General features: G+C 39.0%; 2 protein-coding genes across 5 annotated transcripts in view; one reads left to right on the forward strand and one right to left on the reverse strand.

Moving 5' to 3' along the window:
* The window catches only part of FRYL (FRY like transcription coactivator), a 169,832-nt gene extending 169,268 nt beyond the window's left edge, over window positions 1–564 (reverse strand). For 2 of the 4 annotated variants that reach the window (XM_065060857.1, XM_065060854.1), the window contains exon 1: window positions 417–564. The gene's annotated coding sequence lies outside the window, so the exon portion shown is untranslated. Of the gene's footprint in view, window positions 1–10 lie in introns of all 4 variants that reach the window. The other 2 variants (XM_065060858.1, XM_065060855.1) reach the window with 2 other exon arrangements.
* Window positions 527–17,049, forward strand: OCIAD1 (OCIA domain containing 1). Its single transcript, XM_065060869.1, has 8 exons — window positions 527–718; window positions 1,470–1,554; window positions 5,300–5,353; window positions 5,828–5,875; window positions 9,991–10,120; window positions 12,197–12,402; window positions 13,777–13,926; window positions 16,601–17,049. The coding sequence occupies exons 1-8, from the start codon at window positions 668–670 to the stop codon at window positions 16,636–16,638; spliced, it is 762 nt and encodes a 253-aa protein (XP_064916941.1). The 5' UTR covers window positions 527–667; the 3' UTR covers window positions 16,639–17,049.
* The last annotated feature ends 413 nt before the right edge of the window (window positions 17,050–17,462 follow it).

Consider the following 17,462-nt stretch of genomic DNA (forward strand, 5'->3'; position numbering starts at 1 on the left):
ACACACATACCTATTGTTCAAGCTGGGCATGGACCCATGAAAGGTTTTTGTTAACATTTATCCAAAGGCCGTCACAAAGCGCGGAGGTCCCGTGGCAGGTCCCAACGCTGTGTGACACACACCAGGCACGGATGGGTCACCTGGGCAGGGACCCACCGCAGCTGAGGCAGCGCCTGCTTCCCAACGCGTCAGCGGGCAGGAAACAAGATAAAGCACAGGACGGAAGCATTCTCGACTGAAACGAACGCTCTGAGCCCCAGCTGTTAATTCTGGCTCCTTCCACCGCCCTCATTCGACCTTCCCAGCGAGGAAACGCCGCCGCTGAACACAAACAAGCGCACACCGGCCTCTGGCCGCAGCCCCAAGTTCACCCGCAGCGGCGGCGTTTTAGCAGCACCGCGGCCCCCAGGACCTACCCCGAGGCCCACTCGCGGGGCCTCTCCGCCGGGTTTCAGCCCAGGGGAAGGCCGCGGAGCGCGGATGGCGGAGTCAAAACCCGTCTGCTGCCCAGGCCCCAGAGAGGAGCACCGGCGCCCCACGCCTCTTAACGGGGCCGCTCGGTCCCGCCCGCTGCCGCTTCCACGCATGCGCACGGAGCCAGCGGGGCGAACAACGTCGTGTTGACTTCCGGGTCAGCGGCTGTTCGCGCTGCTCTGCCCGCCCCGCCATGGAGGCCGGGCAGGGTCCCGGCGGCGGGGAGCTCGGCGACTCGGCCGAGGTACCGGTGTTCGCTCCGCGGAGCTGCCCGTGAGAAACCGCGGCAGCCTAGCGGGGCTTGGAGTTGTTTCTGCTGGGGGTGAGGCGGCAGGATGGGGGCCCGGGCAGAGGGATTCCTGTCAGCCCTTTGCCCGGCCTTGCCAGGAGCGGGGTTGCGGGGACGGCGCCTTGGAGGCCTTGCCGGTGGCCTCGCCGATGGCCGTTCCTGAGGGAGGGCGTCTGTGCAGGTGTGCTGCCCGGTACAGGTGGCCTTCGCGCATCTGCCCTTCCCCCGGCCGGCGGTCGGGCAAGGTGCCCGGTCACAGGCCTCTCAGGGCACCTCTGGGAGCAGCTCCTGGGCTGTTGGCACAGCAGCTGGCCAGCCCTCACTGGGGGTGTGCACACAACCCGCAGTGTGCAGTTAAAACCCTGGCAAGTATTTTTGAAAGGGATTTAACCAGCTGTATGAACTCCTCAGTCTGGAAGGCTGGTTGCAAGAAGCAAAGCAGGTTTTTCTGAAGGAAAAGGAGTGAGCTGAGTTAGGATTTGATCCTGCTCAAAATACTTTCAGCTCTCTCATGTGATTTGTAGAAGCATTGCATTTTTTATGTTTCATGTGACATTAATAGACAAAGTGCACCAGTTCCTTAAGTATAGCTGTGTGAAAATGGAGACACTGCAATGTTTGAAAGTTAGACAAAGTTTTTACTTGAAAAATCCCCCCTTGAGCTTTCTTTTGCTTATTCTTATCTATTTTATTTCCCTAATGAAAGAGGGAAGTACCTAAGCCTTATGTGCCAACAGAGGAGGAAAGAAGGCTCCTCAAGGAATGTGCTGAAGAGAGTGCCCGCTATAGAGGTAAGTTCAGTTTACTGGTAAACTTGGTTTGCTTTTCTTCCACCCTTAGATTTTGTTATCTGAGGCATTAAGGAAGGAAGGCCCAGGTCATTATATCACAACAGTTCATTAACAAGCTTCACGTGGTCTAAAATGGTATGTAAATGTTGATCCATGTAGGATTTACATTTGTTAAAAGTTTGCAGGACAGGAATTTTGTAAAAGGTGCAGCATGTTTTGTAAGGTTTATGCTTTATAACAAGATCCCTTCACATTTTAAATTAATGTGCTTATTAGAAGTCTGAAAATAGATATAACTAATGAAGTTTCATTTATTTCTGTATCTGAATATCCTTTTTGTTAGTTCTCTATTTTTATTTTCAATTGTTGTTGTCTTTAGAAGAAAAGAATAAGGTAGTTTAGTTTAGAAGCACTACTTTTCATTTGCTGGAGGTCTGTGAAGAGAACAACGTATAAGTAGTCGCTCATCCCAATTTTTGGAGAAAATTTGTGTGTCTGTGAATGGCCAGACTTTCGGGCTTTTTCCCCTGTAAATAAATGCTAAGGTTCTTAGGCATGATTCTTCAGTCAGTAATGATTTCTGTACTGCAGCTAGTATAAAGGAATAATAAATCTGCATTGTTTTCACAGAGTACTTTGTGTCTCGTTTTATTTGAAATATCAAGGTCATATTGTTTTTTTTTTTTTCATGAAACATTGAGAACTGATTGCATTACTTCTTGTTTCTGTAATCCAAAGGTTCCAGACATATCTGTTTTTCATGGACCTGGTCAAGAGATTTGACCAAGCCTTCTGATGAGATTGTGACCCACTGTTTGGTCACACACTAGTAGATGCCTGCTGATGCTGATAGGTGGCTTAGCAGAAACCAGGACAGACGAAGAATTTAGCAGCTGATTTGCTAAATTTAGCACACTGGGACTCTGATTTCTCCTGGCAGCCAGTACTTTCAGGGGCCATTTCTATGGCATTGTGGTTTTGAATTAACAATTCAAAGTCTGCTTTATGTTTCTCCATTACTTTGACATTTTCCTCTTCCACTTTTTTTTCAAATCCCTGGAAAACTTCAGCTTATTTGCTAAAATCTAGCCATTTTCCTGGTATTTTTATAAGTGAAAAGAGTCAGGTTCATGAGTAATAAGGTGGCAATTGGTTATGGCTTATTGACAGTCTCTCTCCTGGAAGAGGGGAGGGAGTTGTGTGTTCTGAGTTTTTGGTTTGCCACGTAACTTGCTGCCCCGTTGATCTTCATGCAGAGACTGAAGAAAAATCTCAAAGGTATGGTTGAGAAGTCCCTTATTAGTTTCTTGACTGATTTCACTTCAGGGAGCTACAACAGTAACGGGAAGAATTTTTTTTCAGGGGTCCTGTTATTTCAGCAGAATGGCCTAAGGCCTGTTGCTGTTTTCTAGGTCTCCTGTCTTTGTTTCATTGTTCTGCGTTGCACGTACCTAGATTGTTGTTTTGCCTGTATTAAATACATATTATTTGAATGGCTCTTTGCAAGAGGTGTGGGCTGCCTGTGTGACTGCCCTGATATTCTCACTTCTTATTGTATCAGCTCTTGTTATTCACAGATCTTACTATAAATTTGTGTAATTTCAGTTTGTTTATTCAAGTTTCAAGCTGTACTAAATTTTTGCCAGTTCTTACAAACCCTCTCTGTTTTGCTGTAGTTTCTACTGACAGCTTCTACTTCAGAAATGCTTGCTAGTTATTGTATAATTCAGTTTAATAGGTGCTTTACTGGTATTGTGGTTTTTTTAATCACATTACCATATAAGATAAATTCTAATACTGTAAAATTCACATTACAATCTACAGTTTTTGCTTTGCAATTTTAATCTCGCTAACAAAATCAAACTAGATCAATATGACTTTTTCACATAAAAGCTTTTTGACTAGGGTACATTACATTCACATCCTTAATTATGTGCTGTTGATGTATCTGCTTTCCATTTTGCTTCCTAGGATTTGTTTTGTTCCTGAAGCAGAAAAAGTACTTTTTTCCCATAGCAGTGAAAAGTATTTATCTTTTCTGATTTATTAAGCTGCTTTTGTTTTGGTTTGGTTTTTTTCTACACTTGAAAAATTATTTATATTAATTTTTAAGTGTGAACCGAATTTTCACTTACCTATTACTCTCTTAATTTCCAGTTACCATTTTAGGCCATATATATGCTCACATACTAGCAGCTGTTTCCCCAGAAGTATGTGACCTGCTTTTGATGTCTGTTATATGTGTGTTGGGTCCATAAATAACTTCAAACCTGGAAGGGTAGACTGAAGTCCTCTGTAAAAAGTTCTTTTGTTTTCAAACACCCTCCCTTGGTTTTTTGTGGTGTTTTTTGGTTGGTTGGTTTAGGGGGGTTTGTGTGTGTGTGTGTGTGTTTTGGTTTTCCTCTTACAATTTATTTAGCTTGAATTCTGCACCGCCATTCTACACCTAAGAAAATCCGGAAGTCTAAATTTTGGAAAATCTAGGTCTAGAATCTCTAAAAGCATCAGGGTTTTAAACTTCAATAGATTGGAAGATGTTACTCTCTATGAAGTATTACTATAATCTTGCTTGTGAACCAAGGAGCCTGTACTTTTTCTTGAAGGTGACACCCAGTCATATTTTACCCTAAAATGCTGGTTGGACTTCTAATCTACTTCAGATCTGTCAGAATTTGTGAAGGAATAAACTGTTAGTTTACGAAGTATGTTTTAATACTGTGCTGTTAACATTCTAAAAATATAATTTATCTTCAAATATGAACTTAATGAACAGATCATGTGCATCAAAACACTATAAACATGTAGTGCCATTGAAAAAATTTCTCCACTAGGTAAAGACATTGAGACTTTTTGTAATATCTACATTTTCAGACTTGCTTAAAATGTGATTTCACTATGGCATATGTAAATCTTTACTGCAGTGAACTTTAGTCTTCTGTCATGCTCGTTAATTCAGTGTCACCGTATCTCGTATGGGCATTGTGGTCTTTACAAATAGTTTAAAAGTTAATCTTCCCAATATCATAATTATCATTGCTTGAAATAAGCATTCCTTTTGTTTCTTGCCATCTTCAAATGCTTCTTGCCACATGATGTCTTTCAATATGATAAAAACTGATTGTGATGGGTAGTAATGCTCTCCCATGTTTATTGTCTTCTCTGCATTCCTGACCCTACCCTGAGTTGTATAGTTTGATCCATAAGCTACAGAAAATGCTGCCCTGTTCTTTAATGTGCTGGTGAATAGAACTTAATTTACCTAATTTTAATCAATGTAGTTTATATGTCTATTAGAGTTAGACTTTTTCCAAAGTTCTTACATTAAAACAAAATCAAGACTTTTGGTTATCAATGATTTTTAGAGGTACTGGCTTCTATGTAACTGCCTTTCATCCTGGATAACTGTGTTGCTTCTCTGGTTTAAAGTTCTGCATCTTGATGCTGTTGCGGTTGTAGCTAGACCTGTGATCTTGTCCTTACAGCTTTATCCCGTCCGGCACTGGCTTTTGTGTTTTAGGAAGCATGAAGCCTAATGAAGACAGGATGACTCATTAACCACTACTGCATAATTTGTAGTGGAACTTACAATCTGGAACTGCGAATGTTTTATAATTCATATACAGTTTGTTAATTATATATATGGTTGTATTCTTAGTAAGGCCTAGCAACTGTTACTGCATATTTGTTAAATGTAGTTGAAAATATTGAAAATCATGTTTTAAGTAGCTTTTCTTCTTCTTCACAGCTTTTCCTTTGGCTGCAGTGAGCATGCTTGCTACTAGTTTCTTAATAAGAAGAGGTAAAGTGTAAACATGCTTTGGGTTAATTTGGATTTGCTCAGATGAAATATATTTCTGCTGCTAATAAAGTTACTATAACAAGATAATGTCTAACCTACTTGTAATGAAAAGAAGTTCAGACTCTAACTACGACTTGCAGTTCTTGAAACTAAAGAAGGAGCAAAACTTTAAAGTAAAATCAAATTCATGTTCATTTTATGTTGTTTGGCAAACTCAGTATCTCAGTGATTATGAAACAAAATGTTCTATAGTGTGTAGTAATACTGTGTGTGATATTAAAGAAGTAGTTCTTAGGTATTTATAATTTGGGGGGAATTCAGATGTTAGGTTTTCTTGATTATTCTTCAACATTAAGTCTAAAAGAGTAAAGTGCTACCTATGAACATAACTACAAACTAACCTACAAACATAACTACAGTTAATGTTTTTCAGTTTCTTATCTTATTACTAATTATTTTGATCCTTATTTTCAGGTGTTTTACGAGATAGCTCAAGATTTGGCTCTTTTACAAAAGTTGCATGTAAGTAAAAGCTACATATAAATTCAGCTTGTATTTGTGCCTTCGATTCTGGAGTCTGTTGCACAGATGTAATTCCCATGAGACCAGCTGGCTGATTCACTGTGACTCCACTCTAAAGAATCATCGAGTATCTCAGCTTGGAAAGGACCCATAAGGATTGTCGAGTCCAACTACCTCTCTTCGTGGGAAAGCCTAAAACTAAACCATATGACTAAGAGCATCGTCCAGATGCTTCTTGAACTCTGAGAGATTTGGTGCCATCACCACTTCCCTGGGGAGCCTGTTCCAGTGACCGAGCACCCTCTCAGTGAAAGAACCCCTTTCTTTTGTCCAATCCAAACCTCCCCTGACACAGCTTCATTCCATTTTCTTGTGTCCTGCCACTGGTTACCAGAGGGAGGAGATCAGCAGTTCCTCTGCCTCCCTTGAGGAAGTTGTAGACTGCGATGGGGTCACCCCTCAGCCTTCTCTTCTCCAACCTGAACAAGCCAAGTGACCTCAGCTGTTCTTCTTGCCTGTGAGATTCTTGCCCTTGAGACCTTTCACCAATTTGGTCACCCTTCTCTGAACACGCTCCAGTAGTTTGATGTCCTTCTTGTATTGAGGTTCCCAGAACTGCACACAGTGCTCCAGGTGAGGCTGCACAAGTGCGGAGCAGAGTAGGACAATCACCTCTCTCGCCCGGCTGGCAATGCTGTGCTTGATGCACCCAGGACATGGTTGGCATCTTGGCTGCCAGGGCACACTGTTGACTCATGTTCAACTTGCCATCAACCCAAACCACCAGATCTCTTTCCATGGGGCTGCTTTCCAGCCTCTCATCCCCCAATTTGTACATATAACCAGGATTACCTCATCCCACATGGGGAATCTGGCACTTACGGAATGGTAGACTCAATGCTTATGCTGATGCTGCTGTGCCCGATGATAGGAGTAAATGATCTGATATATCTGATAAATAAGTTCCACCTTCTTGCAGTTAATTCTGTGTCTGCAATGTTTTAGCTCTGTTTCTTGACTACAACATCTCACACTGCAAGAACCCATCCAGTGTCAGAGGTAGAGCATTTCATTTGTTCACCATCTTTGAATTTGTGCAGCAGTTTTCAGACAAGTTTTGTTTACAGGCTTTCCATAAAATTGTAAGATTTGAAATGTGCTTGACAAGTATGAGTTTAAGATTAAAACATTGTAAATAGATATTGTACAAGCTTGCTTTAAATTACTTTGCCAGAGTATACCCACCCCTCCCTTCCTAATTTGAAGGCCTTTATTCATGCATCTCACTTGTCCCATTCAGGCTATTTTAGTGCCTTTTTTCCTGGACATTATGTATGTACAATTGTAGGAAAAGAGCAATTTAATGTGAATGATTTTGGATTAAATGTAATCAAAAATGAATTAACAAATTAACCTTTTCAATGTAATCCATGACAGTAAAACAGGAAGTTGCCATCTTGCCAATCTGCCCAGATACAGGCAGTTACTTGTGCAGTTTACTTCAGTGGGAAGAGGGTAAAGCCCATGATTTGTGGTGAAGGAAGTGTTGTTTAAGCAGATAAATGAATGGGAGAGACTAGGGCTGCCATTTGTTTATGCTAAATTCTACTTGCTTTCTTTGAACACCAAACAATGTTGTAACAAACATTTCTACTAAATAATAGAATTCTATTTCCCTGATAGCTCTTAGAGATTTCTAGTTAAGGGCCGTGTTCCTCCTGTTTAATAGAACTAAGTTTTGAAATCAAGGGAAAAAATAAGGAGCAGCTGGACCAGACCAATTATTCTTGATGTTAAGGTTATATAAGCCAAAATACTTCTTGCTTTTCCTTTTTGATGTACATTGGTAGGTATATAGACTTTCATTTTATCCTACAATATTTTCCGTAAGGTCTGCGTTTTGGTCGTTTTTCAGCGGGTAACTTCTTGTGATTTATGTGCATTTTAAATACGGGGATTTTTCTAGGATGTAGCTGGAGGGTAAAAGGCCTGAGTTAAGCAGGTTTCATTTCATCCTCATATTGTTTAGGTCGGATGCAACTACTGTCTACAGGATCTTCCTGAAAACTATTGCCAGGGACATAGTTTACATTCCAAATGATGTCTCCTAATTTAACTGCACATTCCTCCTGCAGTGAAATCTGATTAAAGGAACCAATGCAGTTGTAGTTTGGTTTGTTGTTGTTGTGGTTTTTTTTCTCCATGAGTTCTGACAGAAGAGCAGATGCAGTTCCAGGCACTGCTGCTGACTCATAGCTACCTGATGTTAAACAACAGTAATGCAGTTGAGACAGTTCTTGCTTTTCTGGTGTCCCTGCTCTGAGCATGTTGCTGCTGCATCTATTGATTACAATAACGGTCTGTGTCACTTCTGGTTATTAGATTCTTACTCTGAAGAGTAAGAGATTCTTACTCTGATTACAGTAATTGTTTTTTTATATCTAACCAGCATAGCTGAGTCAGGATTTTTCAGTCTCTGTCTTGCATCTTTCCCTGCATTGTCCCTCTTGGTTTTATCTGGAAGTTGAGAGGTGTTTCATTTTCTAGGTAGGGGTTTTCAGATTCCAGGATGTTCTCCCTATAGAAATGACTCATTACTTTCTTCAGTAGTCTTCTAAGCAGTCTGACAATTTAATGGAACTTCTAGTTAGTTGTGACTGATGCACCACATTGGCAGCATCCCCTTCAGCATAACGTAGAGCTATTGGTCCTTCGTCCCTCATTGGCAAAGAAGGGCAGGATCCATGTGTTCACCTTCACATTAGCCGTCAGCTGGACCTGGCATCTTCTATTGATCTCTGATCAGCTTCTCTAAGGGCTTACAGAATACAGAAGCAGCAGAGAGCAACAGTATCTCACTTAATGTGCTAACTTTGAAAATGTGGGTCATCTGGCTGTTAGTTCTGTAGTAAGATAAACCAAATACTTCAGCCAATAATTACTTTGGGTAAAACATCTTCCAGAGAGATGCTTCCACTTTTTGTGACTGGAAAGCCTCAAGAAAATGATACTTTCTCTTTGCAATTTATGCTGCTTAGCTTTATTTTACTAAATATTTAGTTTAAATTCTTGTTGGACTGTTTTTCCTTTTAGGGGCTTGTAATTCTTCCCTTTGTGCATAGTTGTGGCATTTGAGATGTCTTCCAGTGTTGTTTTGTTTTGTTTTACCTGCTAAACAGTGACACCCTTACATTTCTCATTTGTAAACTTCACTTGTAGTTGTGGCTGTTCTCTTTTCCTTTGGGCAAGGATTTTTAACCTCCTTTTGAAAATATAGACACTGGAACAGGGATCGCAATTTTGGTACCAGTACAGCAGGATTGGGTAAAATACCCTTTTGTATTGATTCCCAGTAATTGACTCTTTCCCAGCTTAAAGATGGTTGAGAGTCTTTAGTCTTTGTATTTAGAAAATACTCATTGCATATGAAAGAAGGATCTAGTCCTCCTACAAAGTCAACAGACAAAACTTCTCTTAATTGCCATTGACTCCTTCATGGTCCTTCATACTCTATTTGACCCACTCTTAAACCTGAAGGAGCCGGTTGATGGAAATAATCAGTTGATGGAAATAATCGGTTTTAAGCCCAGAAGGAACTATCATGATTTTTTCTTCTTATATCCTGTCTAGCAGATGAAAAATTGAAAGCATTTGCCTAGTGATTGCAAGGGTTCAGCTAATTCAGTAGCTTGCCTTTTCAAGATCCTGACTATTCTGATGGATTAAATTTACTACCTTTGTTTATTCCTGACTGTTTTGTCATATTTGATAGTTACTTGTTATTTCTGGATCTTGGGAAAAACTGATTGCAATTATCTTCTTTTTTTGTCACTTGTCATTCATCAAGTACTAGCTGAAATCATCTGATGCTCATGCCATGTGTAAATCATTGCTCTATGTCTCTGTTCAGTTGTTGCATTTGTTTTTAGTGCCCTTTATCTGCAAAAGAACCAGAGAGAGATGGTTACTGCATGGTTTTGGTTTAGATCTAAACTGTTTGGGTTTTCTTTCTTTAATTCGAGGTACTGTATAGTTTATTTGAAATTATTATTTTATAACTGTAATGAATGTTATGATATAGCATATAAAACCATCTTTTTTTTCTTTTAAAAAAGTTGCTGGAATGTGTGGATACCTGGCTGGAAAGATATCCTACTTGCCAATCTGTAGTGAGAAATTTAAGAAACTGAAGGATTCCCCAATAGGAGATGTTCTACGACAAGCTCAGAGACATAGTTCACATAAGTAAGAATTTAATTATCTTTTAAATTTGAAACTTGTTCTTGAATAGGACATTTTAAACACTAACAGATCAAGACTACATTTGCAGCCCGCTGTACCTTCTCTCTTACCCCTATTTCCCCAAATCTACCACTTTCAAGAAGCCATATCTGTAGCAGTTGGTCTAAACATGCATGTTGAGCTCATTAGATACAGCTGATCACTTTGAGGAGTACAAAAAGAAACATTTTACTTGTAAATTCAGATGTTGTTTTCCTGTGGAATTTACTTACGGTAGTGTGACAGAAGAAGTTGCCTCCTTAGTTTAGAAGTAAACTGAGTTAACTGAAATAAAATAGTGTTACATTCTGGAAGTTTTTCCCATAGTTTAGTTTGATTGAAGTAGGAAGAGGGTGGAAATGATTTCAGTGTTTATCAAAGGAAAGAGCTTAGTAAACAATATCAGTGCAGGAAGAAGCATGGTGGTCAAACTTACTGCTGTTTGTTTAAATCCTTTACATCTGCAACAGCATTATGAGGTACATATGAGAAACTCATCAAGTTCTTAAAACTATTTCCTGTTTTGTTCCAACATGTTTTCTTGCCTCAAGTGGTTTTTAATTGCAAAGTACTTTCGGAATATCTCACTTAAACCCTTGACTCAAAACCGGGAGAAGAGCATTTGGATAGTGAGTAGGAGTCCTGCTACATATGTGCTAAGATTTGTTAAATGTTCGTAAAGGACTTGTTTAAATTCTTAATTACTTTATAAATACAGATTTATGACAGATTTGTCTACAAGATTTACCTTTATTCTGAAAAGTTTGGTTTTTATGGCATCAAACATAATCTTAGGAATTACCACTTTATACATCTACTGTATAAATTCAGCTGAACTGGAGCTGGACTTGTCCCTTCACCCCCCTCCTCTGGTTTCTAGTAAGAAATTGTCGTGGTCATTAACCGTGTTTACTCAAGCTGAGAACCTGTTTGAATGCCATCATCTGTGGCACCAATAAGTCCCTTCAACCTTTAATGGACCATTCTTTTGTATCTGTAAAATTTTATTTCCTAAGTGATAAATTATAATTTTTTTTTTTCTTGGTGGAATGATTAAATTAATTCAAATTGCATTATTATCCATAGATGCTCCTCTCTTAAGCCAGCAATGGAAATCATTACATTTTCATGGTCATTATATGTCTACTAGTTAATGTATTTTGGTAATTCTGATTTGCAGGTAAAAATAGGTAGGGAGCTAAAAGATTAGATAGTTCTTTAAAGCTGTGTTTACATACACTTTAAAAACATAATTGAGGCAACAAGATGGTTTAGGTCTGTATGTTTTTTGTGAGAGTAAAACAAAGACTAATTGCAAATGTTTTTCAGATGAAACTAAAAGTATAGCTAAGCAGAAATTTCAAGTAAAAAAGTAATAAATATTCTAGAGACATTCTAGTGGCACCAGGTGGTGGCATTCTTGATAAAGAGATGTGTCATATAGTGGTTTGCAGGGCCATTCTGAGTATGTAGCAAATGCTTTAGAATGTCAGGCCTCAGTTTCCAGAATATTCTTTATGTGATCTTACCTTTCTCTCTTAAGAGAAAATTCATTGTTATTTCTGCTGAAGTCAGCTACTCAATAAACCTTCAGAATTTAATTTCCCCAAGATAGCTCTTCATTGTCCTTTTTTTCTGCTGCTTGGTATTGATCAATTACTGCAGCTTCTAGTGATGAAGGGTTTTAAGTTGCAAGCTCTTCCTCAAGATCGTGGTACCACCCTGTATTTGTGTCTGATGTGTGAGGACTCCCTGTGGGAAGGGATTGTCTTTTTTGTCTTGTAAAGTGCAAAATGCTTTCTGTCTTTTGTCTTCTGTTCTGGAGATTTTCAGGTATGCCTTAAGTTTCTGGGAGGAAGGGAAGAGTGTTGGGAAAGGGATTATATAGATCTTTGCAATGTAAAGAAAAAAAAATGCTCCAAACTTTAAGATGATAATTCACATTGGAAATTAAACCATTTAAAGTATACTGTTACTCTTATAGTTCCATTTTAAACTTTAGTATTTCTGTATTTAATATTTAATTGCATTATTTTCTAGCCGTTCTGGTCGGAAGTCTGAATTTTCAGACATGCCTTCTCAGTCATTTCCTGAATCTTCTCCAAGAGCTGGGTTCCCGCTTTCTTCCAGCTACTCGGATGATTATAGTTCAACAGATAGAGCCCTCTCCAGTTATGAACCTGTTCCATTCAGTGCCTCCCTGAATGAATCTTCACCTACAGGAATTACTGATTACACTGTTCAAGGTGTGTTTTGTCTTAATATTTAGCAGTTTGTAGCACAGTGACTCTTGCCTTTGACTTAGATCCTTCTCTTACTAAACTATTTTCATCCCATGCAAACATCCGTGGTACAATATAGTGGTTTTGAATGAAATAGCTTGAAGTTCCCAGAATTGTGTTTAGACAGAAGGTAAATAAATATATGTATTATTCTGTGTTCCAACTGCAAACTAAATATGTTTTTTTTTTCATGTTCTGTAGCTTTCATTGCAAGTAAAGATCATAAATTAACTTAAAAGGTTTAATCTGTTGTGAAACTAAACCTGCAAAAAACTCAGCCTGGCTTGAAGTTCCTTTTGATTGAAATTCAGATGAATGTGCCATCCTCTCACTGCACTAAATAGACCACGGTCTTTACCACTGGCCTGCCAGCCTGTCAGAGCTTATTTCATTGTCACCAGCAGTGGGGCTGTAACTGTATACTACGATAATTCAGTGACATTAAACTGTTTTTCATAATGTAACAAACACAAATCTTCTGAGAACTGAACGCATATTGTTCTGTCTGGCAACAGCTGATTTTCCCAGGGAGCACTGAAATGGTTTTCAAGTCCTGTTCTGTGCAGCTGTTCCCCTCCTTCCAGTATCAAGTCTCTCCTCAGCTACTGCAGGGGAAACACACAATTCGGAATTCAGGGCTTTGGTGCAAAAAGGAGGAAGTTACTGTCAAGAACAGAGTTTCATACGTTGAATTAGTTCGGATTTTTAAGTCCTTCATGGAAAAGGTTTTATTTCACAAAGAAAGCCCTTTCATGCAACTCAGGTTTAGCTGTACAAAAGTATCAGATGTGAATGTGTCAGTTGTAGTTACACTTCATCACAAATCAATAGCTGCTAGAACCTTAATTACAGAACCAAGATTTTGCATTATAAATGTAGATAAGAGGATAAAATGTTGATCAGGTGACATATGATGGATGTAGCCCTAATTCTTTGAAAGCAGAATTTAAAGCCTGAATGCAAGTCCTTGAGCTTCACTTAGATTTCTCTTCAGAGATCATAAATATATGAAATGTATGATTATAATAAATTTTACATAAAGTGACCAGCACTGTTTTATCCCTCAACAACATATAGTTGTTGGGATCTCCATTGTGTAAAATGAAGAAGAATTAACTGCCAATCTGCCAAAGCAGTTTGACAGAATGAAAAGGATAAAAGGAATGGATTAATTAAAGACCACATAAAGACCATGCCCAGTTGCATTTAGGATTGCAGCTGTCATGCTCCTTTTCATTTGGGATTGAGCTGTAATTAACTGGCATTCTGAAATAGGTTGCAGCCAGGTTTTGGTGTGACGCCATTTCTAGCATTTTGGTGTTTGTCTTTTTTTTTCAGAACCTGCTCCAATTCCAGAAGAAGGTCGTAAAAAAAAAGGCATCACCTATGAAGAATTAAGGAATAAACACAGGGAGACATATGACGTAATGCTACCACCAAAGGCAGAAACTCCAAGCAAGTTTTCACAGGAAAAACCAGCTAAGGAAGGTAATATACTGATTTACGGAAATACATAGTAAATTTAAATATTGGCAGTTATGTTAAAAATGGGTTAATTCTGCTTACCCTTTAAGCAATCTATTTTTACAGTATTTGCAAGTATCTCATGATGTGGTCTGGAGTTTCATATTTCAGATTAATTATTGCTTCAAAAGTATTGATCTTCTAATAGCAAATTATAATTCCTCTTCTCCAGCCACATTGCTCAGTGCCAGACTAAAGATCTCATCACTTTTGGTGTATTGAATGTATTGAGCAACCTCTTTCAACAAAGCATTCTCTGAGCTCAGAAAAATAAGAGTTTGAGCTATGGAAGGGGGTGTATGTTCTAGATAGCATTGTTCTCTCACAATAGAGCATGTGGTTGATGGTTTTGAAGGGGGGGAGGTTATTTTTATGAGTCGTTTCATGTGGAATTAGAGGATTTCTATAGAGGCATTGTTTGTAGAGGTTCATTTTCTACATTAAAACTCAAAAGAAGGAAACTCTGTTTGGCAGCAATATTGAGATTTGTTTTCACAGTGAAAAACAGAACTTTACACAGCAAAATAAGAACGCAGCATCCTGAAGATGCCATTCAGTCAACTTCTGGACTCAGTTTTTTGAAAAGGAGACACGGAAGCAATTCATAATTGCTTGCTCTAGAAGTTTTTTATTTAGTGTGACATCTGTGGAAATGATGTTGGCAAGAGGAACGTTTTGCCATTTAACGCACTGCTGGACCAGTCAGCTTGAATTGTTTGGGTTTGTGCGCAGTGTCCAGTCTTGCCAATCACATTGCAAGAGGATTTGCAGGAGTAGCTCATGTCTCCTATGAGGCATAACAGGTGGTAATAAGTATAGAAAAGTCTATTAATGCAAAAAGTTCTGAAGCAGTAATAGGAAGCTTTCGAGCTGTGTTGCTTAAGAGCGTCAGTGAATTACTTTCTCCAGATCATCTCTCTTTGGCAAATCTTCATGGTCTTGAAATACAAATTATTAGGTAATGATTTAAATCTGTTATTTCAAAGATGGAAGCCTTTTTGTTTTATCACGTGACTGTGCCAAATGAGATATTACAACCCTATTGAAGCTGTAGTTTCAGATTGTTTTTAAGCTACATCAGCTGACACTTCATTGATTTACACGTTTCTTTTTCAAGATATTTTTCCACAAATGGAAAGCCTGGACATGCCACTTGAAAACCATACACACAAATCTTAAAGCAGCATTTTGCAAACCTTGTCATATTCCATGGCAAATCTTGTGGCTGTGAAATGAGAATATGCATTCATTATTTTCTTTTACACTTTGAGAACAGAACTACACTGAGCAGTGCATGAGATTCGTAAATAAACTTTTAGGAGTATCTCTTCATATTTTCAGGGAAAAAGAGTAAGGAAGGATTACAAAAGTTCAGAAACGTTTTAAGAGTGGAAGCACATTTAAATCTACAGTTCAGGGCTTCTGCTGATGTTGTGGGCTAAGATCTAATTTAGCTTCTCGTGCCCCACTGGACATGTTACTTGGTGTATGGCTGAGTCATTCCCCTTTGTTCCTCCTCATATCCCTGTGTTGTAGGAGCCAGACTAGCAAATGGGAGACAGTGGTTTCTGCAGGAGGGAAAACAGACCATGCTTAAACCAGGCTTAAGCAGCTCTAGTTTCCATCTGCTCGAACCTTCTCTGTTCATTATAGCCGTACAAATCCATGCATTGGCAGAGTGATCTGGGCTGGACTGTTTTCCAGGGAACAAGGGCAGCCTGCTTAGCTGCCACGGGTAATAGAACTGGAAATCAAACGGTACTTTGAGAGAGCTGCTCATTGTGCCTCACTGCAATACCAGTCAGCTTAACAGAGGTTTGTCCGTGCGTTATGCCAAGTTTGCTGACATCTCCCCGAAACAAGGACCACGCATTCTGCTCTGTTCCACTGGTTCTACTGCAGATAGGTATTAATAATAAACAGTGGGCTTAGGAATTAACCTGCAAGTGGATTTGTCAAGTTGTGCCTGACTGGTGTCAGCCTTCCTACGGGACGGACAGATCATCCGTTACCCTGTCAGTGGTGGCGTCTGTCACAGCCTGCTTTGCAGCTAGCTCACTTGCAAGGGAGCATCTATTCACTTTCTGGCCGTTGTTCGCTTAAGCGTGACATATTTCTGAATAAATCCGTTAAGACCAGCACTCTGGGGTTTTTTTGTGCTCTGACTCACTCCTATGCTAAAGGAAGCTGCCAAAGAATAATGGCTGAGTAGTTTCCTAGTAAGGATTGCTGAGTTTTGTTTGTTTGTCTTTGAACGTGTTTTTAACTATCCTGAATCCATCTAATTGTGCACGTAACTGGATTATGTAGCCACATTATTTATCGTAACACTCCTTGCCTGTTTCCTCCAATTGTCTTGGTTTCATCCACATTACATTTGTTTCAAAGTAATTACGAATTCCACGGAGCAGGAATTGGCACAGTAGGCCTCTTGACTGAATATTAATTCATTAAAAAATAATTATTAACAAACTCTTCTCTGCATTCAAACCAGCTTTAATTAGATGTCTGTTGTGCTGTGACTGACACTCCCCACTTAAAATGATAATGCATCTCATCGTACTATTGGCACTGTACAAGATAAACTTTTGCTGTTAAAGTAAGTCATATGTGACTACTTTTTTTTTCTTTCCTTCAGTTAAAGTAAATAAATATGGAGATACCTGGGATGAGTAAAAGCCGAATAAAGAACCGAAGAAAACTGTCTCCTGTCAGCTAACTTGAACTCCATCTAGATTAATCATGAGCATTGGCACCTTCAGTGTGTTCTGCCAGGCACCGCTATTAATAAATGAGGAGAAAATCCTGACTTGCTAGAAGATTGAAAAAAGAAAAGAACAAGTATTTAGGCTTGGGTTTTTTAATTTTGCATAAACGGCAAGGGAGGCTTTTGTGAGGTGTCATGATTGTAAACCATTTGTGCTATTGTTTAAGAATGAAAAGGGTAACTGGCAATGGCTGATATAAATGCATAGCAAAACGTAAAAATATATGTAAATAAATGCAATCACATGTGTTGGGAAGGGAAAAATACCAGAATCTTCTCAAGTTTTCAAGACTTGCATTAAAAGTTACCTGTAGAACTCACCTCTCACTTTTGTTTTGTCTGAAAGCGATATGCCGGAAACCTCAAATTGTAGGCATGCTTGGTTAGTAATCTCTGGAATAATACTGAACTACCCAGGGAGAAAGGGCTGGGGAACCTAGCCAAACACGGAACTAAGCATACTTAACCACTTTTAAAAACTCTTTCATGGTGCCAGCTATATTTTTAGACTGATATTTTGACTTGCCCACACTGGGTCTCTTAAGAGAAGAAATCTTTTTGGAAGAAAATGATTGAATGGAACTGCAGATATTTAAAATAGCTGTATTTAAGTGCAGAAAGTTAAAAAAAAAAGTGACTTAATAGTCATTGTAAAGCTAAGTAAATTTTCTTTTATTCCACAAAATAAATTTTAACTACATTTAAATATTAACTTACAGCTTAAATTAAACAC

Source organism: Columba livia, chromosome 4 (assembly GCF_036013475.1).
Source record: "Columba livia isolate bColLiv1 breed racing homer chromosome 4, bColLiv1.pat.W.v2, whole genome shotgun sequence".
Taxonomy (NCBI): domain Eukaryota; kingdom Metazoa; phylum Chordata; class Aves; order Columbiformes; family Columbidae; genus Columba; species Columba livia.

Excerpts from the sequence above, each read along its gene's own strand:
- OCIAD1 (XM_065060869.1), top strand. The coding sequence starts at position 668 with ATGGAGGCCGGGCAGGGTCCCGGCGGCGGGGAGCTCGGCGACTCGGCC. Across the intron at positions 10,121-12,196 it reads CAGAGACATAGTTCACATAA|CCGTTCTGGTCGGAAGTCTG; the intron begins GTAAGAATTTAA and ends ATTATTTTCTAG. Across the intron at positions 12,403-13,776 it reads TACTGATTACACTGTTCAAG|AACCTGCTCCAATTCCAGAA; the intron begins GTGTGTTTTGTC and ends TTTTTTTTTCAG.